General features: G+C 38.7%; 1 protein-coding gene across 2 annotated transcripts in view; it reads right to left on the bottom strand.

Moving 5' to 3' along the window:
• The window catches only part of LOC104365485 (SAM domain-containing protein SAMSN-1), a 94425-nt gene that overhangs the window by 14769 nt on the left and 53202 nt on the right, over positions 1-26454 (bottom strand). Inside the window, exons 1-4 of one of the 2 annotated variants that reach the window (XM_009972288.3) lie at positions 20211-20385; positions 3524-3595; positions 2789-2944; positions 559-679 (exon numbers count right to left, since the gene is read on the bottom strand). In XM_009972288.3, the coding sequence (XP_009970590.2) occupies positions 559-679; positions 2789-2944; positions 3524-3595; positions 20211-20267 (406 nt within the window). In that variant the 5' untranslated portion in view covers positions 20268-20385. Of the gene's footprint in view, positions 1-558; positions 680-2788; positions 2945-3523; positions 3596-20210; positions 20386-26454 lie in introns of those variants that run through there. The other variant, XM_009972287.3, reaches the window with a different exon arrangement.

Raw genomic sequence — 26454 nt, 5'->3', positions numbered from 1 at the left:
TTCTCATTTGAGATACATCTGCCCCCTGACTGCAACTACCCTGTTGGGTGAAGGTTTTCAGTGGGTTTGTGGAGAAGCAGACCGTGACTCTCTACAACATGACCTGAAGCCACCAGGTCAGACCCCCATCATCTCAGAGAGACCTCTCACTTTGTCTCACTCACATCTGCAGGGTGAAGGATGAACTCACAGTCACTACCCCCCAAGAGGATGCTTGTGTGTCTGCACCCACTGATTGCAACCCTATGGGTGCCAGCACCATAGCAATGATAACCCCCCCAAAATCATCTATGGCATGTATACCAGCAACATCCCCTATAATCTATGTTATTTTTTTTTACTTTAGTTAGTATTTCCACTCTTAAAAACACTCAGCTTATTTCTGGAGAGGTATATCTACCCTAGCTGCCACCTATTTCATCAAATTACTCTTTTGTCTGCCAGACTGAAGATCCCTCTACTATCACATTTTTGATCGCGAGCTCTGATACCTCAGACTTAAACAATAAAAATATTGATCCAGTGACTGAATAAGAACCCTGGATATCTTGTACTTACTAGATGAGCTCTGGCCACTGTTCAAACTATAGAGACTTTCCATAGAGTCACTGGCTTTTAGGGAGACCTTCTCAGTGTGTATTCCACCACCAGGATCACTGTCATCTTTTCCTTCTTCATTCTTTAACACAAAAATTAGATGTTAACAACCAAAGGATGTAGTTTAGAGAAACATTTGGTTTTTTTCTTTTAAATCATAATTGGAGATTAACTCATCGTTACACTTCATTAAGAACCACTCTATGAAAGAAGGCATTTTAGAAGTTGATGCCTGATACTAAGGATGCCCAGCACCACCCCTAGCACCTTATGATCTCGGAGAGATCTTCTGTTTCCTCTCTGCTCCACTCACTTCAGTCCACTCTTGCTCAAGTAGCTAAACTGATTCTCTATCTCAGAAGACTGCGGTATCTCACAGCAGCAACACAGGATTGTAATGGGAAATTTGCAGGTAGGCAGACAAGGTATTTTTTCTGATTGTCTCAGAGGAGGAAATATAGTTTAATTCTGAAAGAACATGGTGAAGTGCCAGATGATGCTGTGTTTTGCACTGAACTTCTGAAAATCACGGGCGCTTGGCGGCAGGCTGGTACCCGAGCCAGGGTGTTCTGGAGACAGCTTGCACACATGTACAGCATCCGTGTGTTCTAGCACCATGCTCACCATATTGCCCAATCTACACATTGGCCGCAAAATCCAGTCCATTTCAGAATTAACAGATGCATGTTTCTCTCACAAAATCTAATGGTGTATGAAATTGGCCCCTTGAGTTTATAACATTAAATCACACCTCAGGAATCACAGCCTATTCAAAACAGTAAGATTCATATTTCAATCACAGGTAAGTTAGGGACAATGTAACAACTAAATGAAATAATGATGAGCTTTCAAAGGAAGGAATTTCTTCATCAGATTTCATCACATTGTCAATGTGCGTGATATTCTGATGTAACTGAAACATCCTGCAGTACTGAGGATGTTACGTTATGTTTGAGGAAGTCAAGCAAAGATGACAGTGCATGTATGAACTAGAAACCATAGGGGTATGTATAAGGCATAGCATTCAAATGAAAGACTATATTGGTTTTCAACTAGGACAGTGCTTGTTACACCAATCAGCAGCATAACCCATAGATTAATCAATGGGCCGGTATTGATTGTCATCATCTCCTGCAGGAATGAAGATTATGCTACCTGTGTGTCCAGTCAGATAATTCATTGAATTTCTGTCGTGTGAATCATTGCTGTAAATGTGCAGAAGGTAAATGGTGAAATTTTGATTTTTCTTTCTTATATTATAAACTTCATAGATTTCAACCTCTTGAATTATAACAAAAATTGAAAAGTAAACTAATGAAATAGGAATCCTTGTCTTTGACCTCCAAAAACTGTATAAAGGTATCCTGTGAAACACTATTTTCTACTTGTGAAGCTTCTTATTTTCCCTACTTATTTGATATTGACATATGTGAGATAGGATGCAGACTAGTTAGATTTTTTTAGGATGATTAAGTATGACAAGTCCTTTGTCCTTATGGTTTTTAAAATTTGGAACTCACTGACACAACATATTGAGAAAACAGGGTTTGCAGTGTGTGAAACATAGGTTTTTTATGTTTAGTAAAGATAGGTTCACTAAGATTAGATAAGGTAAAAGCAGATAAGGCATACAAGTTGTCATGCTCTAGGATGCTGGATGACTTCTACAAAATGGACTTCGGAAATAATTCTTGTATTGAAAGATAAATTCTTCTAATGAAGCATTTTGTACAGGGTGAGTATCAGACTGATGACAGGGTTCATCCAGTACTCCCTTGTGTCCACATCATAGAACCACAGACTCATAGAATTGTTTGGGTTGGAAGGGACCTTGAAGATCACCTAGTTCCAACCCCCTGATGCAGACAGGATCCAATCAGGAGATTTTTTTGGTGATGCTTATACAAATGCTCCTTGATGGCAAAGCAAAATTCAATTATGTGAAACTCTTGTGCCTATCTTGGGCCCTTCATGTGTGATGCTTTAATTGTATATGTGCATGTGTGTGTACATGAGCATGCACGTGAAAGAAAGGGTACATACTAAAAGCCATTTTAATTCAGTATGTGTTACCATGTTTTTATGGATTGTCATAAGTGATGACAATTGAAACATGAACAGGAAAAATGCATGTAACATTTTTACTTCACATGTTTTACCATTAAACACAAGATTCTTAAGCTCTATTTACCATCTCCTCAGAAAGTGCCTTGATGTACTTTTTACCCATCTTTTTCCTCATGGTAAGGGAAATGGCTCTCATCTTCTTACTCAAACTTCCTCCATTATTTGCTGCTTTAGTTTGTACTGCATCTCCAATGTCACTTATAGTCTCCAACTCAGATATCTGATTTGAAATAAAAAAGTAATCAACAACCCACCATGAAAATTAAATTTGGTGTAGTGTAATAGGAATTACAGAAAAATATTAAGGACGCCAATGCAGTTAGGATGACAAAAGTCAGTCATAGCCATTTTCCCGGGGAATCACATACCCAAACAGGTTTGCAGTACACCACTGTATGTGTGAATGACAGAAAGAAAATATATTTTATTCTAGAAAATATTGTTTCCCATTGTTTATTGTCCTTAGTCCAAACAAGAATTGAGGGGATTTATGCAGGTTCTTGAAAACAAAAATGACACATCTGTCTGTTGCTTGCACATGCCGATTACTTTGGGCATGCACCAACCTGAAGTGGACTTTTGTCTTTTTGAAAAATTGTTTATAATCTTTCCATCAAAGTACCAAAGTTTAGGTGTGATTCTCTTGTTCATTTTGGCAAGGGCTCAATGACCCAGACACATCCAGGTTCACAAGCAAAGTTCTCACCAGTGTAAAATTTACATAATTGTTTCCCAATGTTTTTGTGTAACTGTCGTGGGAAAATGAACTGAAGAAAGTAAAACTCTGTGTTATACAGACCTCAGCTGAATCATCTGTCTTTGATATCGAGTGATGCCTAAAACGGTCAAAGCTTCCAAAGCTGCTTGTGCGCTGTAAAAAAAAGAGAAGGCAAACCTTTACTCACTGATGCTGTTTTGTTCTGTTACTAAGACTTAAATATAACTGCTAAGTCATCTGTTCCTCCCAGGTGAGTGGACCATGAACTGCTACATCCAGCTAGAAACAAGCTAGGAGGTAACTATATGACAAAAAAATTGTGACTGTGCAGCCAGAAGCAGAAGAATGAATAAGAGAACCAATGCTCCTTCAAATACTAACTAGATCACGGATATGATTGAGTTCTGCATCAGTTTCACATTCATTATACACAGATATCTATGAGCTACTTCTAGGTAAGATTGCTGTCTGTGAACTTAGAAAAAAAGGTTTTTCTGTAAATATTCTATGAGCTATAGAGTTGGTTGTGATGGTGTCAACTGCAGCAATTTATACAGTTTACTTTTGCAGCTGGTGCGACTGTTTTCATTTCTTTACCAACAGGAATCAACAAGGACTGCTGAAGATTATGAATACATTTTTCCCAAAAGGTATGTGTTGCAGAGAAGTAATAGAATAATAAGGTGTGCCCCGTGTTTTTATTCCCAATCCTCCAATTTGAAAATCTGATTTTAAAATGTACATGAGTACAGTTTTGCCTTGTGCCACAGCACATAAGAAAAGCTGCATCACCTGGCCTGTGCATTAACAGACGGTGAACGGATTGCTTTTACCTCCTTCTAATTTTGACCCTTTCTGTGTGTGGATAATTGACATGGTAAGGAGGGAAGTGGCACAGCATATTTTTGCAAGAGAGGTCACACAGAAATACCTGCCAGACATGCCCAGGCAAAATTGTCTAACACTGCATTGCCCGTGGTGGAAAACTGCATAAAATTGACATTAATGTCAACTCAGAAGTCCCTTTGAGTGTGGCCCTAATAACAGCCAGAATTCAGACATTTATCAATGCTGCAGTGTGTTTAAGAGCTTGTTTTTATATCTTCACAAATACTCAAAGCTAAATCCAAAACAACTCCTTTTTCAAAAGTTCTTCACTCTTCCATACTAAATGAAACTCTTTTAATGCAGTGTCAGATTTCTTGAAGCAGGGTTTACCGGTATATACTATGCAGTATCATCTCAGTATATTTCTGAGTATTCAAAATCCCCCCTGGAGGGACAAAACCACATAAGTGATTTCAGACTACCTGGTTACAGATTTTCCTGTATTTATTCATCCATTTACCTTGCCCATGCGAGTTCACCCAAATCCAGTTCCTTGCTCCATTGCTTTCTTCCCCCCCAAGCCACACAAGCCATCTTTTCACCTGCCCCCAGGTTTCTAAAGCACAATTCGTGCCCCCTTTCCTTGGCATCTCCTTTTGCTCTCCATCCGGGAATGCTACAAGCCTCAAAGTGCCTGCGAGCTCTTAGCTCTGCTCTACCATTACGGCTTTCCAATCTTCTCTGCCAGGGAAGATTTTTCACAAGGTAGCCTCAGAGGTAACTGCAGTGACTATTCTACGGGCAACAAAAGATGAGGAGAAAAGGACTGGTTTAATAGCTGGTCCCTTTGCCTGCCTTTGCACGTCAAACACACTTAATGCCGGCATGAACCTGATTCCTGAGAAGCCAAGGCACAATCTCTGGGTAAGAGGAGCAGAACTGCCCAAAGACGGGGCACTGCTGGGAACACTGCCCTTGCTGCTCCCGTCCTCCAGTGCCCTGCTTAATTTCCTGTTTAATTTCCCTGTTTTCCCACACTTATTTATTAACCAGCTCTGTCCCCTCTCCCCCTTCCCCCCTCCAAAAAAAAAAGTATTTGGACATAGCAGTGGGAGAGGCCTGAGCACAGCCAGATGTAAGAGGAAAGTGTACCCACATTTTAGGTCCATCTTCTAAGCACTGCAGTTTAAGAGAAAAAGAAATTTTTTTCACTACATTTCTGGGCACATCAAACCTGAAAAATATTTCCTGTCAAAGGTTATTTAAAGAAGCTGACCCATATCTGTGAGTATTTTTGGACATGTAAAATGACATTAGTCTTTGCTGAGGGGGGAAAAAAAAAAAAAAGAAAAGAAAAAAAATCACACAGCTCTCCTTAATTGATTGTAATCTCTCAGAAAATCTCTATTGGCAAAACACTGTGGCCTATTTGTTTGTTTTTACCTTGTGAAATTGAAAAGGACAATTTGGATTGTCCATTTTAATTTTATCTAAAATTCCCATAAAGAACTTTGCTATTAAGTGGATGGACAATATCCTGTGACAAGGGTTTAGCTCAATAGTATGATACAAAAAAACAGCCCCAAGGATTATGGTTCTAATAGAGAGGATTAACACCTTTCACTGGCTTGTCAACCCAGCCAAATGTGCCCTGCAGCATGGAGCAGGAGGGATAGAAAGAGGGAGGCTGGGATTCACAGCAATATTGGGAAAGTATAAAATGGCCTCACACAGCACTCTCTCAACATACACCGACCTTTCTGTTGCATTCAATCACTCCAAGATGTCTAGTAGGAATAACTGTATATTAAAGTGCAGATGTGCTGCAAATACTTTAAAAGGAACAAGAGGAAAACCATTGTTTATTATTGGTCTTACCTATAAACAGCTTGAGCACAGGGAAATCAGTTATTCTTTTCCGACCCTTGAAACAACCTTATATCCTACATGTGCAGAAGCCTTGGGCTATTTTGTAGTGTACTTCAATGTTGCTTCATCCCTATTAAATATTAATAAGGGTTACAGGATGATTTCCACTATTCTAGATAATGGTCTTGTTGCACTGGAGAGCACTAAATAAGGCTGCTTCAGCAATTCTCTATACTAACTTTTTCCATTAAGTAATCAATAGCTACCACCTTTTAAAAATGTATTCAACCCCATTATACTGATAACGAAAAGCAGATTTAGGAGCTCTGGGCTGCAAAGGGAACAGGACTATTACTTTCAGTAGTGTCAGTCACTGCATTAGTGTCAGGGAACACCTACTTTGTGAAGATACGGACAGGCCTTATTTCCAGGTGAAGGGAAGCTTTTAAAGTAAATGCAAAGCTACTAGGAGAAAATATGCTATTGACTTTTGATACCAGGATTCAGCATCCTGTAAAGTTAAGTAATTTTTCTGGCTGGATTCATATAAGAGCTGACAATAGATATGTTAAACAAATATGAATTTTTCTCAGGAAAATATAATGGAGGCACGGGCAGGGGAGAAACACTTTTATTTTCCCACACAAGGATGGATCAAATAATTTCTACAAATCAATTAATTAACTGTCGTCCTTTCCCCTTCAGTATAACAAATTAGAATAATAGAAAATATCAAGTATACTTTTCAGTATTTTAAATCCTTCTTCCATCTTTTCCAATATCTTCAATTTCCCTGAAATTCAGGAAGTTTAAATAATAATTTTAAAGGGATAAGTGTTTTGTAATTGCTGTTCAAGTTGGACAGTCTGCAGTTGATGATCTGGTTTGTCTGTAAATCACCCGTCATTTTCCCCAGAAAATGATATGGTATACAAATAGAAAAACAACAAGAAAAGGTTCTGCAATCTGTGTCTTTCTGTTATAAAACATCCTTTCATTGTAGGGCATATCACAGGAGAAGTCAGTTAGTTCTCATGATAAACTAGCCAGAGCTTCTCTGTGTCTAAAGACAACATTTGAGCCAAAACTGAGAGCAGTTATCCTGCTAAACAAACATTATGGGTGATATTCATCTCATATTTTCCTTTGGACAATTCGCACTGCTCAGAGATTTGGTTCCCCGTCATGAGAAATTCTGGCCCCTTATGTTTTCTTTCAAGTCCTATTCAAAATAGCTTTTAAGTCCAGCATGACGCAATGGCTTTGTACTGACCCTCTCACACAAGTAAATCTCTTCAAATTCCTCTATGCATTTTCATTTTTAGCTTCCATTCATCCTTAGACTTCGCAGACCATGTAAGCTGTCTAGGGGCAAATGCAGTCAGAGAGTAAAAAAAGGGAGCTCAGCATGTTGCCCAATTTCCTTGCCTGCCACAGACACTTGTATTCTTCCCTCTCTTCTGGAAGAAGCCACAGAGGACAAGTGTCCAAGGGGACAAGTCTGTGCTTGCTGCTTTGATCAATGGAGGTAAGTGGAGCTCAGGATTTAGTTAATTTCTTCTATGCTCCTAGTCCCTTCAGAAGGAGTAGACTACTCTGTGAATGAAATTAAGAGTTACCAAAGTAGGGATGAGTATTGCCACTCTGCTAGCTTATCTTCTTGCATAGATAATCAAACAAATTGTCTCCTACTTTCCCAGAAGGCAAGATAGTAACTTTTAGCATTTGGGATGTTGCATTAAAAAGCAACAACATCAAAAAGCCCCTTACTTCTGTATAAAGAATGAGAATTTGCATACAAGATTCAGTAACTCTCCAAAGAGTAACAGAGAAGCAAAAAAAGAGAAGACATCATGACCTCCCTACCTCAGGGATTTTTTCCTATTTACACATTACTTACACATATAGAACTTCTGACCACTAACCAAGCTATTAATATAACTTTATAGCCCACACGAAACATGGCCTAAACCTTGTACTTCACCAGTCAAAAGCAATAAAAAAGATACAGCTTGTTCTTGCTAACTCGAATAGGGCAATCTACTGAAATGGCATTTTTAACTGGCTTAAAAATGACTCTATAAAAGACTGCTTGTTATCAGGGTCTGGTATTCAGGAACTGCATGGAGGTGGGGAGAGAGGGGAGCAAAGTGGCCTTTGAACAAAACTGCTACCACAAATCCTCAGATCAAACACCCTAATTTTAATGACGGAAAATGACTGGAAATGAAAAGCTGTATAAAATAATGAGTTAATCGCACTAAAGACTCCTCCAGGTCAACAAACTTTGCTCTCCAAAGTAAACACTGAGAAGCTGTTTTATCAGTGCCTCTATCTGGTACCAGCCTCGGTCTCCCAGGCCTGAACTGATGCTGACACAAAGCATGTAGTTCCAAATAACTCAGCTTGCACGTCAGAGTTTCCCCTAGAAACTTGGTTCTCGAGTGCTTTCAAAGGGCATCTCGTGCAGGGCCAGCACCAACACAGCCAAGAGCAAGGGGGAAGCTACTGTTAATGAAGTTAAATGAGGGCAAGATGGTTTGCAAGGTCTGTAAGTCTTCCTCAGGAAGAGGCAAGCCACGTAGGAAGTCTGAGCAAAAAGTCAATTTTATCTGGCAAAAAATGTGCTGTGTTTAAACAAGTTTGAGAAGAACTAAGTAAGGAAGTAATTTAAGAAATGTTGATCTTAACACTAAGAAAATTTTTTGCAACTGTGTTGCAAAATATGCAAGGGCAAAGGGATCTGACCCCTCTTCCTTTAAGTGCACATTGACCCTGAATTTTGAGCAGCTCCATTCCTGCCCAGTTGCTGCAGAGCACTCTCAGTTCCCAGTGAGAAAAGTCACTCCAAGTGCTCTTCTGGCAGTCTGTCCAATTCTGGGAGTGTGCACACAGGTATTTGCAATAATTATGTAATTAAGACTTTATTATTTATATGACATTTAATTAAAAGTGACTTTCAGTGGCACACAAAACCATGAAAAGAAAATGACTTTAAAAGAAGGTTAAGGATGTGTGACAAACTCAGAGGAGCTATGAAAATGACAGTTAAGGACTTGGCATGATGTGCACTTCTACCTCCCTGCTATCCTTTTTTACCCTTCATTTACACATGGGCAGAAACATCGAGGGACAAGCCTAGAAATCCACCTTCCACAGAACTGTGAGTGCAGTAAAGGGGAGCACTGTCTGAGTAAAGACTGGTTAAACACTACATAAGCATTGCAGGCTTTGATCTTTAATCCCTTAAATACCAACAGCTTTCCTCTCCTGAAACTTTCTCCTCTCCGAAACAGATGAATTCACAGAAAAATATTCATATTTTAAAAATGAATCACCTTGCTTCAATTACAGTCCTTTCCCTGCTTACTTATACAGCATGATTTTGTTAATGCTGTCTGTTACGTAGGTCCTGACCTTGCAGGGTTCAGCTGGATTTCTCGTATGAGAGAAATTACTCACATGCATGTTTGCAGAATAGGCTTTAAGTGAAGATGAAAATATATATGCCCAACGATGAGCCAAGAAGCATGCAGCCCCCTGGGGCTCAGTTTTAAAGGGAGCCCATGCCTGTCCAGCACCCACGGAGCGGGGTAGCTGGCGAGTTCTCCCAGCGGAGGTGGGAATCTCCCCTACCATGAATGCTCCCACGCCAGAGCAGAAGTGGCAATGAGGAGCCCAGCACCTTGTCGTGCTATACACAGGCTGCATGCAGAGTAGTGTGGGGAGACACAGCATGTCCGAGGGCTTTGGTGTTCTTTTCAGCAAGCCTGAGAAGTGGCCGTGGCTGCCGACTACAGCACACCCGCCTGCCAGCCCCAGAGCAGAGCAGCAGGGAATAGGCAGAAAATACTCCCCGCCGGTGTGACAGTGCTTTGGTCAGAGCCTCTGCCACTCAGGCATTGCGCCACAGCCATACGGGATCCCTTACGGTGGTTATTTCAATGGCAGCGAGACCCTCCTTGCCTATTTTACGCTTTGTTCATGCATGACGTGGGAGTTGGTCCTGCTCTCAGGGAGCCACTGAGAATGAAAGGCAGCTTCTTCTTTCCTTGCTAGGGAGAGGCACGTTTTCAGTGGAAGGTGTTCCCTCAAATGACCTTCCAGAGGGAAACAAGGTTAAAAACTAACCTCTAAGTCACGGTTAAATCTGACCGTCCCAAAAGCTCATTTGTTTCTTTTCTGAAGACTAAGAAAACTTTAGAAAACCCTTATACAAGTTTTACTGCCATCCTGCAGTCTTATCCTTGACAACAGGTAACGACCAACAATAAGCTAATTCTGAGAAACTTGGGGAAGTGGCGGGGAGAAACAGAGTTAGTTTTTATTACTTTTAAATGAGTGTTTGATACATCATGTTGGTTCCCCTGATTAATGTTCACAGCAAACTCAGCCATTGGAGTTGTAATGTTTCTGCAAGCTTCCCTACAGCAAAGCTTAGCCATTAATTCAGTGGCATATGTCAGCTCAGCAGAGCAAGGTCACTCTTCTCTTTCAAGGGGAACCTTTTTAGAAATAATAAAACTGACAGAAAGTTCTTTTTTGCATGCTTTATGTCACCTGAGGTTGAGTGCTGCAGTTAATATCACAGAGCTTATAAACATTCCCATCTTCCACAGTCTCCAACACTACTGGGCTCTTGGAACCTAAATGTTGGTTTTGTTTTGTTTTTTTTTTTTTTTTTTTTTTTTAATAATATAGTGACAGCTTTATGTTGGGCAGATATACAGTATGCAATCCTAAATGAGTAAAAAATGAGTAAAAAATGAACAAATCTTTTCTTAGGGTCTTTAGAGGAGAAATTTTGGAAGGCACTAAGAGACTGCTGATACTGCAGTATGCATTTAGGATGTTAGTACTTAGAGAAAAAAGATGTAGAATTAAGGACTTTTTCTCCATGGATGCTCTTGCCTTTGGCTAAGAGGGTGAAAATCTTAAAATCCTACCGGTCCACCTTTTTTCCATTTCACTGCTAACTGATACTGCAGGATGGAAATCTGTATGGGCATGGGATTTAGAGAACACAAAGTTAATTGATCTATTTATGGAATAATTTTGAATTTGTGAGTAGATAAAGATATGTTAGTCATCTGTTATGATAACTAATTGCAACTGGAACTTATTTATGGGGATACAAATATTATGGAGCATGATAAACAAACTAATTAGCTGAAGAATAAGATCCAAACAATAGGCCAATTTTTTCCCCCTCATTATCTCCCTTCAGACATCCCGACTACACTTGATTAATGAATCTATAGTGAGATTAGCTGAAATTGCCTTAATGGAGATGCACTACAGTAGAGAAGCAAAATTCAGTGCAGTATCTATCATCAGTCACTGTGAATTTTAGTGTTTCATCAAATCTATATGTCCATTTATTTACATTATCTTTATCTTAGAAGACAAAAACAAACAAAAAAAAACCCCAAACCACCCACACTATACTCATTACAGTGAGATAACTTTTGACTCCTTTACAATAATGACCAGTGGCACCATTTTTTTCCCCCTTCATGAATGCTCGCATCAGAAGACTGAGTTCTAGTGTTGGCTTATTGCCATAGATGGGCCAAGGTTATCCTTATTGAAGAAAGCACACGTGGCACTTCACTGAAGCCTCACAGGCTTCAAAATTGGACATTCTTGAACAACGTATGCCTGGGAGTCTAAAATATGGAAATTTGAAGTCATAAAATAAATTCAATAAGCTTTTGCTTTTGGACCATTATGGAAGCCGAAAGAAGGTTTCCAGCTGAGGGTCTCCTAGTGATTTAGCACGGCTTAGGAGTACCTCTTAGCACAGAAGTTATGATGTGTTAAATTCTGTGTTTTCTTTGTATCATAAGTCCTATAACTGCAATCCCAGGAAAAAAACCCTAGTCCTCTGAAGACAAGATAACAACCTGAGTCTGTTCAGGTCACTTTTATACCAGAAAAGAATTAGTACAATCAACAGCTCACTGCGAGGACTGGGTACAATATATAGTATTAGTCTAGTATGGGCACATCCATTCCCCTCTCTCAGTTCATTTATCTCTGTAGCAAGGGGTCATTGCGATCACGGCCCAGTGGAAAACTACAGTTTCATCTCATGTAAAACAAACGTACCAGACATTTGAAGTTTATTTTCATTGTGACACACAACAAAACAGAGACTAAGATTTTCATCCCTCCCTTGCTCCCACAACCTCCATGAAAACCATATGTAGTTGAGAGATGCTCACCAATGAGATGATGCATAGACAGCAGTGAGGGCTTTGAGGTGTTATGTGAATCCCAAATTTGAGGCCATATTCCAAATCCTACTAAAATCTGGCCTTTAATTTCAAAGGGGATTGTGCCACCTACAATGTTTTAAGCATTCATGAATGGGTAGGAACATGTCTACTCTTCCCATTCCCTCAAATACTAACCAAAATCCCAAACACATAGTTTTCAAATATTTTACCTATGTAGACACAATTACCAAGAGACATTAATCAAGCGAATATAAGCTCCATTATAGAGACAGAAAGAAAATAAATTAAATACCCCAACAGACAATATCAGAAGAGTCTTGCCATGTATTTGTGACTGCCTTCTCTACCATCATCAGTCATTTCATGCACTCTCTACACAGGCTCTGAGCTGCTCATCCATCAGTGAGCCATGTCCCCTTTCCAGCTCTGTGAAGACATTTTTGGACTTAATATCTGACCTTAAAAAGGTGGCAGACAGACAGAAGTATAGGAGAAAAACAATGCAGCTGTGGCAAGTGAAAACAATTCGTGAGTGGTAAAGCTCGGCCTCCACTTTGCACAGGTGAAGGCAGGACAGAGTCAAGCTGCATGAGCTCATTCAGCTGTCTTGGCCACTTTGTTATCTCATCTTCACACATCTACTTTTGGCTGTGCTGTTGCTAAGTGAAGCCGATTTCTTTATCTCACAGCTGCAAGCTGTCAGTGATAAAGCTCCATCTCTATCTCCAACATAATGGTAAAGGAAAGACATGAAACCGCACCACAGGTTTTCCATGATTTCTGTTTGAACAGCACTCCTATACTGCTACTTCTCTTCTCCCTGAAGAAGCCATGAGAAACCCTGCAGAAAAATTTAAACCCAAGTACTCAACTATTCCAGTAGCTCTATATCACACTTGCCTTTCAGCATACCTGAACCTACCACACCTTCTGAATTAGGTCAGCATGACCAAGTAGAGGAACTTCCCATGGTTCTCAAGGAAGTAACCATTCAGCATCCCGTGGAAATCAAGGACAGGAGTGTGAGGTTACTTGGTTGTTCTTATGAAGATTATAAAAGAGGTGAAGACATAAAAGGGTAGGAAAAGGACTAGAACTCCATCCAGAACATATAAGGGTGAAAAACGTTAGGTGCATCACTGCATGTTTTTCCCAGAGAAAGCTTCTTGTCATCCTCAATTCTGGATGACGGTTAGAGATGACAGACTCTTTGCTGTTGACATTCAGCCTACCAAATGTAGTTGTATGTCTGTACAAGATGCCAGTAGATGTTATGACTGGCCACTAAGCAGCCTAAAGACTCTGTACAGTTGAAGTCATTATCCAGCTTTCTGTGTATCCATGGAATAAACCAAAGAGGTATGGAGAAAAAGGTGACAGTATGGTCTATAATATGTATAGTCAAAGAAGTCGCTTCCCTGAAGCAGTTCAAAATCTCCAGACTTTTCCCTGGAAGTTCAGTATCAAGTTTGGGAAGAACAAAACAAACAAAAAAAAAAAAGTAAAAAAATGCTCTTGGTTGCATTGTAAGTGGAATAATATATAAAAAGCTAGACTGGTAAAAGCAAGCAGGTACATGGGAGAGATAGCACTTGGGGAAAAAGGTAGGTGGTCATTCATCTTCCCGTGGAATATCAACACACAGGCACACAGATGCCTTCATCTGGTATACGAGACAAAGTTTTCCATTTGGATGGTTTAAAGGACATATGACTTACTAAATATTCAGAGCATATATAATCTGTAGCCTGGTGCCAAGGAGAAAAATGTCTAGAGCAAAAACACTGACATTGCTAATTTGTGGAATAGAATGTAACTGTTTCTAAGAACTGAAGTAACTCTGCTATCTCTGTTGCAAGCTTTCAGAAGATAAAGGTTAAGGGATGTTGTGATTAGAGAGGCCCAGACGACTTTTTACTTTTCTTCTCTGCAGTGGGTATTGCCGTGGGTTTCTGCCCACACATAAGAGGTTGAGTCTTCCAGCTAAAGTGTTTGTAGCCACCCACAAATTGTTTATACCAGCTGGCCAGTGACGGCTTTATGATGACTGCAGTCTGGATTTATGCTGTGACACATATTACTAGAAGTACTGAAACCTGCAGAAAACTATATGCCACATCCTCTGCCTGTCCTGGCCATAAACAGTTACTGGGTTTTTTCCAGCAATGACAGGTATCCTGGCCAATGTTTAATTTGGGGTATTTTAGGTTTCCTAGAAACACAATATTGAAGTAAGTCAACTGCTCTATAAAGCTAATTAAAGAATTAGAAGGCAACTAATGCTGATTGATGTCACCTTGGTAGTTGTGCTACAATATTTATCAGAGAGTCGTTATAAATTATGTGGCTGATAGTCCAGTTTCTAAAAATGGCTGGAGAAGGTGGTTCAGACCTCTTGAAATACTCTTGCTTGCTTAGGAAGACAAACAAAGAACCAAACTGGGTTTGTTACTCTAAGCAATATTAATATTAATGTGAAAATATTCTCTTCAGGAAATTTCCTCTCACTTGTTTTAAAATATTCTGCTATTAAGGACTTAAGCCTGGCTAGTGAGGGAAAACCAAGACAGGGAGGAAGTAAGAAATGACCTGAATTTTGTGCAAAGTTTGTCAAAATTTAAAAGGTGCTGTAATAAAGAGAATACACAAAAGACATCAGAACTGGACCAGGCCACAGATGTAATTTTTTCCTTTCACATAGGAACTAGTTTAGAGTTGTGTGAGCCCTCAACGAGCCTGTGTGTTGGTCTGAGCATCAAAACGTGGAATCTGGACATCCTAATCAGCCTTCTGGCAAGGGGCAGCAGAGAGATGACTGTTCTTTCCCTACAGAGACCTGGACCCATACTTTCTGTTGAGAAAACAAAATTTCTCCAATTTCAAGACCTTACTAGAAGAGATATACTAACATATATGTTAAGACACAAACAACTTCCTGGAACTGCTATTGAAAAAAAACCCTAAAATTTGGCTGATGATCAAGAAGCAAAGGTGATAATATAAGTGAAGAAAAAATACCAAAGGTAAGAGGAGCACTAATATCATTGTAGAGCCTTCTACTCACACAAGAAAAATAACCCAAGGTTAACTCTAACCTTGTTCTAGTTTTTTATGAAGCCTGAGGGAGACAAGAAACACCTTCTGAAGTGTCACCTGTAATCCTCTTTTTCCCCATCTACACATAGTTAGTTATTACAAGTATCATATTTTCTTTTTCTGAACCCTCTCTGTTAAAGGCCCACAGGCATTTCCACTATAAACCAGGTTCTTGAAACTACTTCCCACATGTTGTCATCCATTTCTGCTTATTTAACAGAGTTCAAATGGATTTTGACAAACAGTCTTTCTTCAAGAGGCAATGCAGTAAAGACCTTTAATGACAGAACTATGTGTCATCTTTGCCTATAAGCATAAATTTGCACAGCGGGCAGTATGGTGAAAACAGCTTATCCTCAACTCATCACCTCTCATCATTGTTAGAATGAAATGCAAATGGAAATGAACATCAGTTCAGTCATGGTTGTGAAAATTAACATCTGTGACATTAGCAGTAGCTCATTTATTATACACTCAAAATTTCAGAGGGAAAGAAAAGAATACAAAACTTGCTGTTTTCAGAACTCTACCAGCCTTTACCTTTGAAATAAAATTAAAACCCTCAGCTTCCCCTACTCAAGGATAAATCCTAGTTAATATTCATTAACACTGAGCAATCTCTTCATTGCAGATCTTGTCCTAAAGAAGATCTAATTATGTCTTGAATTATTTTTGATGTTTAAGTTTGCTGTACCTATTTTCTATTTTCTTTTCTTTAATAAGTATTTTCCATTGGAGAGTCACAAGTCACTGTCTAAGGAAAAAAACAGCACAAAAAAATTTGCTTATAACATCTGTCTGTACTATGAGCTCCAAACACTTAGGCAAGTGATAAACTTTACTCAGATGACAAATCCCATTGAAATCAATGGGATCACAGTGAATTTATTCATTTAAGTGCTATCAGAATCAGGCCTTCTGTGAAGAATATATAAAAAGGGGAAATCCTGGCCTCGAGACTATGGCAAAAATTGATTTCTGTGGAGGCAGGGTTTCATTTAAACATTATAAAAAGGAAAATTATTGGTATAAAATAGTACTAGGGAACAAAGTTGCACATTAAAATATTTCCTCTCATTGGATTTGTCACTATTTTCTCATAACCCTGAAATAAATAATAGTTTATCACCTAAGTAATGGAATATCGATTTAATTAGAAGCTTGGACGTATTTTTGCCTAAACAAAATGCACAGGCATTGACCCTGAATTGTCTTACACACTAGAAGTAAGCTGAGTTTCAAGCACTAAGTGCATTTGGAAGCAGAATAAGGAAACAAAAATGTCTCAAACCTTTAGAATAAACATAGATCAACTGTCATGTAGAATAATGACACAAGACTTTCTTCAGTCAAGCCAGAAAAAATGGCACAAAGTAGTCTTTACTTCAGCTTGAAGTAAAACCAAGAATCATCAGGCAGTTCTCAAGTTTGCTATGTCTATAGGAATTTGAGAGAGAGAGGAAGAAATAGGCTCTACCCAGCACATTACATCCTGTGAAGTGGACAAGACAATGCAGAGATGTTTTACAGATTATTTGCACCTTCCATTGTCATTTGCACCTGGTCAAATGTGTAAAACAGTGCAAAGCGGAATGCAGAGTAACTGTGAAATGGTTTAATGGTGTTTTATTTGCATCATTCCAGGATATGGTGCTGCCTGAAGCATATGAAAAAGAGACGACCAGATCCTGTATAATTTCGTAGAATGTTTTTTCTTCCCATCTTTCTAAATCTACTTCAAGTAAGTCTCCAGACACACTGACATCTGTAACGTCATAGGGGCCAAAGATGATAAAATCCAGGTGATTTTTTGTTTCATTCTCTAAGGCAACTGCTCTCCTCCCCAGCTCTCTATGGGGTGCTGGGACAGACTGCAGAAACTCATAACTGGAACACATCTGGTAAAAGCATTCTTCCCCCCACTTGCTACAGTACTTTCCTGCTCTGCAACTAAAACTCTAGCAATGCAGGAGACACATAATCCCTGCCGTGAGCCGGTGGAGCTGAAGCTGGCTGCAGCCATCGGCATGACCACCGACCTCAGGGTGAGGTGCAAGACCTTGTTTGTTTGACCTCACCAGCCCACAGATAACACTGCAGCTCAGAACAGCTATGCCATATAAACCAAACCATGTCTCGTCTGGCAGAAAAGGAGGGGGTATAGGTGAGAACTGAAAGAAAGCGCTGAGAGAGAGCTGCCCCTTGGTGGATGCCCTGGTGGGAGGTGCACAGTCTCTGTTGTGATAGAAAGTCATTTAAGGTCCTGAATAGACAGGTTAGATTAGACAGGCTTGAAATAGAGAGTTTAGCCCTTCAGTGGGTTGACTTTCTTCAATCTTAAACAGGGTATTTTTAAGCCTTAGGACTTCTCCTTCATAATTCAACTACCTGGGTCCTCATCTCATGTACAGGGTATAAATGTACAGTTCCGTGGCAGTATGTGCAGCTACAATGATAAACATTGACAAGGGATCAGAATCCTTCCAGTATGTCTTTTGAAAACATTTATCTCACATTTCTTTCCTTATTTTCTCTGGGATGTCACCAGGTATCGATTTTTTTTTGCCTAGCAATAAATGTTTATTTCTTTAGTTTACATAGAAAGCATACAATAGTTATATGCATATCCATACATATGCAAAAGCTGCCAGATATGCAAAGAAGTTATTAGCATGAATGCTGCACTACAGAAATCCTGCTATATAGTGAAACAAACTGCAACACTACTATTTCATGGCAATGGACAAGTACCAACCCTTTCATAGCAGACACTGAGAACTGTAAGATGCTACTTTTTGTCTACATAGCACTGCATCTGTAGAAATCCCTTAAGCAGCACAGTAATCAATAAAGTAAAGTAAATGCATTGCACACAGGGAACTGGCAGTTAGACACTGAAAATCTGTATCAGTCCTGCATTGGTCACTGACTTGCCCACCACTACTAGAGTCTTTATACAGGGACAGTGACTTGCCCTGAGAAGGGTTTTAACACCAACCTTGCATGGTATTCCTTCTCCTTTATTCAAAGACATAACTGGATGCTGATATACTTCACATTAGAAAACAATGAAAGCAAAGCGGTTAAAAAGAAAATCCTGGTGAAACACTTGAATTAACGTGCAGAAGTTCATTCAATTGTGATAAAGACAACTTGTCACTATGGGTAAGATTCAGTTACCTAAAAAGATCTTTTTTTAGTGTTTTCTTTGAGGGCCTAAGGTAGCAAACCTGATTTTCACGTAACACTCCAGACCTTACGGCTCTCCTGTAGGTCTTGTCTCAGCCCCGTGTGGGTGCGTTGGAGGCACTGGGACATCTAAGCTGCCTAAAGGTAAGGTGAGGTAGCCCAAGACCTCCACAGTGACAACAGCATTCCACCCTGCGAGTACGAGGAGGTACCAAATGTTGCCTGAGCAGAGTAGGGGCAGCTAGGAAGTGATCTAGGGAAGTCACTTGTGAAATCCTGTAACTTCTGTTGGGAGGTAAGAACCTGTGCCCCGTGTTAACCAATTCAGTATTAAGCAACTTCAGTATTTGCGTTGCTTCCATGGGGCATGTTTCGAAACATCCTACAACAAGCTACGATTTCTGTTGCATGCGACATGGGGCTGACTCCTCCCATGACCTTTTTATGAATAGTACATTCAGCAAAAAAATTTTCATCTTGGAAAGTTTACACAATTCTGTGCAAAAGTGGGACTACAGTAAGCGAAGTGTTTCAAAGCACACTACTGAGGCAGAAAGACATCCTGAGCCACTTCATTTCCACTTTTGTAAACATTTACAATAAGACAAAGTCAGCACAGCAAAGTCATCAGGTTTAACACTCAGTCAAGTGGTTAGACTCTTTTTACCCCTGCTTTGCACATATGTTGAATCAAATCCGTGACCATTATATATATATATATGTATATATATGCATATATGTATGTACATATATATAAGTATATTCGAGAAGTGACAATGCCAGCATTTTAATAGCATGGAGTACATTCATGGATAATGTGGAAAAAAGAATTTCAAAAAATAAAAATCAGACTTTTATGAAGCAATATATTATTCTAGAAGAAGAAAGTGATCAAAACTTGCTTTTGAAATTATTTAACAGACAAAAACCAAAGTCCATCCACAGAGTCTCTTGTGGTCATTTCTTGCTTAACCTATAGTGTAACTAGATATTCTTCTGCCCTGTCTTTAAAAAACAGTGCGATGATTGAACAGAATAAAATACATACCATACCAACCGGTAAAATACTTAAAAACCCATTCAAATCAATGGGAAAATGGATTCAGGATTGTTTGAAATCCATGGAAAAAACATTAAATTTAATTGCTAATGAGTCATAGTCTAAAACTGCAAGTGCAATATACAAAAGCCAGTGATGAGTAAAACCAGAAGACATTCCTGCTGAAATAGTCTCTGAAATAATATTTAGGACCCAAAAATCACAGAGTGATGTGTGTTCCCAAACAATGAGAATATGGATCTGTAAACCAGGACCAGAACTCTCTAGCATAGTTATAGCAGCTTCACAATGATGATTCCTTAAATTGTGTCATTACTTTTGTAAAGTGAATATAGCAAATAGATTCATGAGTTTATACCACTGAGGCACTTGCTGGCACATCAGGAAATCCTAAGAAACTAGAATTTAGAAGGAAATTCTCCTTTTAAAAATTGCTAAGAATTCCTGTTATTATTCATTGACAATAAAAATTAAACATTCCTACCTTTGGCTTTTGACTTTTCTCTTTATCAGACACATTAGATGGTTTTCTCTTCAACATTTTAAATTCAGGTTTATCCAGCTGATGTGCAACTGCTACTAGCTTGGAACCAAACTGAGTGCAACTAAGCACACTGCACAGGCGTACATCAGTTACACAGTTCCTTATTCTATCAGGATGTGACTTCATGTGGCTGCTTTGCAGCATGGGTGACCAGGCTGAAATCTTTGGGGAGAGAGTGAAGGAGGGGAGGAAGTGATGAGGAAGAGAGAAGTGCACCAAAGAAATTAGGTGAGAGTGAGGAAAGGGTTCAGAGTGATAAATGCTTTAAGACTTATCTCCTTCTATGTCACCACCAGGCCTCAGTAAGACTTTAGACAAACTCAAGAAAATCATCCTCTTTTCCTCTTTCATTTTTCCTCACTCAGCCTTGTGGCACTACCTGTACCCTTCACTTCTTCTGCTGGGACTTGGATGTGAAGAGGGTATGATGCTCTCCAGAGGACCAAGGAATATTATACCCCAGCGTGTACCGCTCTGTGGTACATGGTCTAGCTGGTGCCTAATGCCTCTCTTTCTCTCTTCACTCTACAGTAATGCAATAAAGCAATGAGATTGAAGGTCATTGTTTGGCAGAGAAGGGACATCTTTCTCTTTTTCATGGTGGAATAATTTTTTGCCATTCATCACAGAATTTGGACTCCCTGAAATAGCACTCCTCAGTCCTTCATTGTCCTTGATTTGATGACAAAGTCACAGGGAGAAAAATAAAATCTAACAGAAGGCTTACAGCAAAGAGACAGAGGACAGTGACAAAGGTCCTTAATACCCTCTTGAAAAAGCGTCCAGAGAGTGAATAATAGTGGAGGTATATAGATAACTTTGAATTTCTGCTTCATTTTTCTTGATATTACTTGCCAAATTCAAACAAACAAAACTTGTGAAAATCCTAAGTAAAACTCATTTGTTGTGAATCACAGGCAACAAAACCTGAAACCATGAAAAAATCCTGACTTTTGATGAAAGATGGAGACAAATTATCAATTTCAAACCCATAACTTTTGGGCCACTAACTGAGCTTCAATTAAATCTTAATTTAACATTATTACAAAAGAAAAAGAAATCTATTTTTAAGTAAGTTGCAAGAAAAAGGTTCACAAGTAAGTTTCAAGAAAAAACTGGTAAAAAATATTATTTGTTTTCCCCAAACTTTATTAACAGTTTTTCAATATATTTTTTTTTTTCAAGCAAATCTACTCTAAGCAGTTTTTACTCATAAGTTTTGCATAGATAAAAGCTCTTTTTAAAAAGCAAGCCATTGTGGAGGTCTCTTGCACTAAATAAAAATTCAAAACTCCTTGTCAATCCAAATACTCAGTGCACAGACCTTTCTTTCTCTGTCATTCTTTTAGTATGGTTGAACTCAAATTTCAAGGAATGCTAAAACAGGAAACCATCCAAACTGAAAACCAAAAGAAGTGATGGTTGAAAGCTGATAAGAAATGAACAGGTGTTATTTCTTAGAAACACCTTTCCCCTATGCACTTCTAACTTTTTGAAGCATCTATGAGAAGCCAATAGATAGGCAAGTAGTCTCTTGGCTGAATTGTTCTCTTCTTCCTCTATTATATGAATACTCCAGGGAGGGATAAGACACTGCTCATCAGATGAATTCCCATTTCAGTCTGCTATGCTAGTTGGACTTCTATTTAAATGTATAAGAAGATTTTGGAGGCCTTCTTGGATTCTTATGGATGGGCAACTGAATGGACTGAGACTGACTGATAGAATAATTATTATATGTTAATAGTCTAATGAAATTTTCCTTTCCAGATCTTCTAGGAACTGGGTTGGTGAGAAGAAGAGGAGGAACTGGAGTTAAGGTGCTGAAATTCTGCCCAATATAATGCAAAATTGTTCTCTAGGTTATTGGCTCGCAATGGACTACATGTTGAAACTCAACCCATTAACCAAGATATTTCACTTCACATTTTAATCAGAACTATGCTCATCTAGAACAGCGCTGAATTTCTTAGTGTTATTATTAATAATAGCATGTCCATCAGAGTTAATAATAATTGTTATTGTTATTAATCAGTAATAAATTCTTAATAATAATGAACTCTGAGAGATATGTTTCACTAGTATATCTGATGGCAACACCTGAAAAGTCCATTTAAGTTTCTAACCATAAGGAGGGTTTACCACTGATATTTAATCAGCCTTAGTAAGTCAGTAGGGCCATATGTTGTTATAAAAGCTGTATGTATGTTTAATAGTAATTAAACCTGATTATTTGGCTACATAGATGTACATTGCAATATATTGTTTTTCTTTTTAATCTGATCCAAACTTGAGGATTAAGTCAGACTCTGCTGATCATTAGACTGTGATTTCCTGTCTCAGGCCACTGTTAAAATCTTCAGGATTAATAAAATGGGAACTCATCTGAAGAGTAATATATGAGCTTCCTTTCTGTAGAATATTTATTGTTAAACAGGAAGAAAGAGGTCATTTCAAGAGATATAGCACCCACCCATATCTATTTCCTTTCCTCATCCACATATCAGAAAAATTATAGCAGCTTGAAAGCTGACCTGATTATGTTCTTGCCCTTGGAAAGTTGACCCACACTAGTTTTAAAGAGTAACAAAGTGAAGAAAATCAAACATATATAACATTAAGTTCATTTAATTTAGTTAACCGATACATTTCAAAAGCAGCTCTTTTGAATTAAAAATTAATAATCTCTGTGCTTATACCCTCTGTATTTGAAGCTAATTTTTCAAAGGGGAATGAATATCTATGTAAAATTGAAAGAAAAATTCTCATACTTAGTTTTTTGCTGGATATGACTGCAGGTAACTTATGTTATTTCCTTGTTGGTCTTTCAACCTGATCCAAACACCAGTGAAATCAATAAAAGTTTTTCGGGTGAATTTTATGGAGCTTGGATTGACTCTTCCATCCTGAAATACCCAGGCAAGGCAATGTCTCTCTTCTCTCTGCGAAGTCCTATGGGGAAGAAGGCTATCCACTTAAAAATAATTAAGATGACCCCAGGAGAATGATTCCCACTGTCATTATATTTATAAAAGGCAACATACCTTATAGCTTATTATTACCATTATCCAGTTTTAATGACTGGACCATGATGAATGGTCCTGGATATTCAAGTGCTTTATGTGCCTCCCTCCCATGCGATATCAAGTGCTGCAACAGTGACATCAGTGGCTCCATCCAGTTACCTTGCCCTGAAAGGGGAGATTACTTCCAGTCTAAACTATAAGTGTAAACTTACACTTTCAATATTTCATTATTCTGATAAAATCAAAACGTAGAGTGCAAGGTAGATTGAAGGGTTTAATGTACTGTCCACCTGTCTAAAAAGCAAATGAAGTGAGAATTTTTTTGTATTAATAACTCATTTTTCATTGTCTGTCAGACAAATCAGATCCAAGTTTAACTGGAGACTCCAAGATACCTTGGGGCTGTACATTGTTTTTCCTAATGCTAAGCAATCCCAGAATGTGTTAGTCTGTTTATTTTAATTAAAATAAGACATGTATTTTGTACAAGAAAGGGATCATGCCTTCAGTCTGCTTTTATGGACATGCTTCTCCCTTTATGATCTAGCTCCTTTAGATATTGCAGAAATCTTGAAATAGCAAGTGGAACTGAGTGAATAATTTGCAGTGAATAATTTACTGAACAAATTTAATCTTTATTTCCTCAAGGAATGTTCATGACCAGAACAAAATTTCCTCATATTCATTAATTATGGGCCAGAACATAGCTAGATACTTCCCTCTCCTGGTTTAATCTGAGCAAGGGCCAGACACAGCTGCAGTCACAGCCACTCCTTGGCAGAGCTCTCTCCATAAACTACCTTTGAAAAGACTCTGTGGAAACTAAAATGAACAAGTGTGAAAAAGTGAAGTCCTTCCCCTGCCAGAAACCCATAAAAGAATCCAGATGTTGCAGGCTGGTCTATCTTTATAACTATTTAAACTAAGTGCTCACTTTTAATTTTAATTCCAAAGACTGAGACTGTGATTTTCCACTGGGATGCTGGGGAATGGTGCTGGATGCTTAAGGTCCCATCTTTGAAACTCTGACAGTCACTGCAAATTCATCACTGTGAGCATCTGGAACTTAGTACTGAAAATTAGTCCAAAATGCTTAGGGGCTTCAAGCATCAGGGTGTGTAATTTCCTATTGAACATCTTCTATGTGCTCTTCATCAGGAATAAAAAATGAAGAAGTTACAGAAACTCAGAGTCTTCAAGAGACAGGATGGGATCAAATAATACTTTAAGTTTACATCCTTGATTTGGCAGAAGGTTGACACTGTATCAAGAAGTTTTCTGTCCCATGCAAAGTGTAATTCTTATGAAGCCTGCAAAAACTGGCTGTTCAGAAAAGCTAACATCTGAAGTTAGCTTCAAAAACTCGATCTTTGCTAAATAATTTATGTTGGGGAGATTTTTAATGCCATACATCCACTGAAATAGCATGAGGGAACAACAACAGAGTGGAGTCTAAGCTTGTTTAAGCAACCATCAAGGTGCAGAGCAGCAGGAATACCCTCATCATGCCAAATCCCAGGAATCGTGAATTTAGCCTCTCTCAGACTATTGGGCTTCCTTCTCTTCCTGAAAAAATACTTTTGTGATCCTTCCTTATTTTAAGCTAATCATTTGCCACTAAGGTCAATGGAGTCACAAAGAAATATGGCAGGGACAGGCTAGAGAACATCACTACCAGAGCTACTGAATTTGAAGATGTATGTGGTACAAAAAAGCGGTTGCTACTCTGTGAGTAAGAAAACATGTCTTATTGCCAGGCTCTCAGACTGTGTTCAGGGCGTGCTCCCAACACCACCTGGCCTAAAGGGAAAATGGAGTAGCAAGAACTCACCTCAAACTTTGATCCCAACACATTCTCTTGCATTAGCAGTAGATGAACAGATCAGTCATACCTACGCTATGTCAGGTTAGCACTAACACTAATAAAAATCTATATTATTGTGTCATCAGGATTCTCAAGGAGATTGGCTTTTGCCTATTGAACAAGTCCCTTTCTTATTAACCTGAAGAGTATGATCCAAAGTTGTATCTATATCTTCTAGGTATTCCTGTTGGAAAAATTCAAAGTCAGCAAGGCTGGTGTCTTGTAAAACACAGCCACAGGCTTATCCAGCATCTCTGTAATAATTTCCAATAGAAATATGTGCGTCACTGGTGGTTTTCCTGTACAATTTATCGTAAGCAGAATGCATTTTACTGTCTGTGATGAATAACAGAAAGTAACTGGCAGGATGCTGCTGCTGTGGGTTCAGGCATGTAAGTGAACAGTATGCTGTTTCTCAGAGTGAATGTTAAAATGTAGCTCAAAGCTACATCACAATCTTCATGCCTAGAACATCTTAATGGATTCTGTTAGTAAACACTGTGATTACTAATCAGCTACAAGGGAATTTTATCCCACGTAATTTGGAGGTTTATATGAGTGTTGTTTTATAATTATACAGCTGAAGCTCAGCCTCCCAGAAATGCATTTACAGATGAAGAGTGACAGTTGCCTTGAAAATCTATTCAGAAAGCTCAGATATGAGATTTTCGATAAAAGGAACTGATATAAAAATAAATTTAGGCTCTCTGTTTTAATCTCATACATAAAATACTACATGCTTCATTTGGCATTTAGAAGACCAGATTAATGCACAAAATCTGGCGGTACAGCAGGGGATTTTTCAAGGTATGTAGATGATGTCTGCCAGCCTATCTCTGATTAGAATCAAGATCAACAGAAGTAAATTCTGATTAACTCTAATGCACAGCCTGCTCTCAGGAAACTCTTTGTTGTTTGAACCATCTTTTACCAATAAACAGCTCCTGCTGAAATTCTTCACTGATGCCAGAGTGTCAAGCTGCTGTGCCATTACAGCATTAGGACTGCTGTGCAAATACTAACATGAAAAGGAAGAGTGTGGTACATTGCATATTCACTTGTAAGCCATTGATTTCATTTTGGTTCTAGAGGAAAATGTTATTCTTCCTTTCTCCCTGAACATGGTTTCAAGTGGGTGAAAATCATAATGTGGAAGTGACAGAGAGGGACAAGATGGCTTTATCTGTGATTGATTTTAAAACTTTCTGTTCTACCCATCTAACTGATGTGATACCTGATTGACAACCAACAGAAACACAAAAATGCTTCATTATCAAGAATAGGTGATCAGTTT

This window comes from Tyto alba, unplaced genomic scaffold (assembly GCF_018691265.1).
Source record: "Tyto alba isolate M040663 unplaced genomic scaffold, T.alba_DEE_v4.0 Super-Scaffold_14, whole genome shotgun sequence".
Classification (NCBI taxonomy): Eukaryota; Metazoa; Chordata; class Aves; order Strigiformes; family Tytonidae; genus Tyto; species Tyto alba.
The sequence above is the reverse complement of the archived record's forward strand: the minus strand, read 5'-3'. Positions and strand labels throughout refer to the sequence as shown.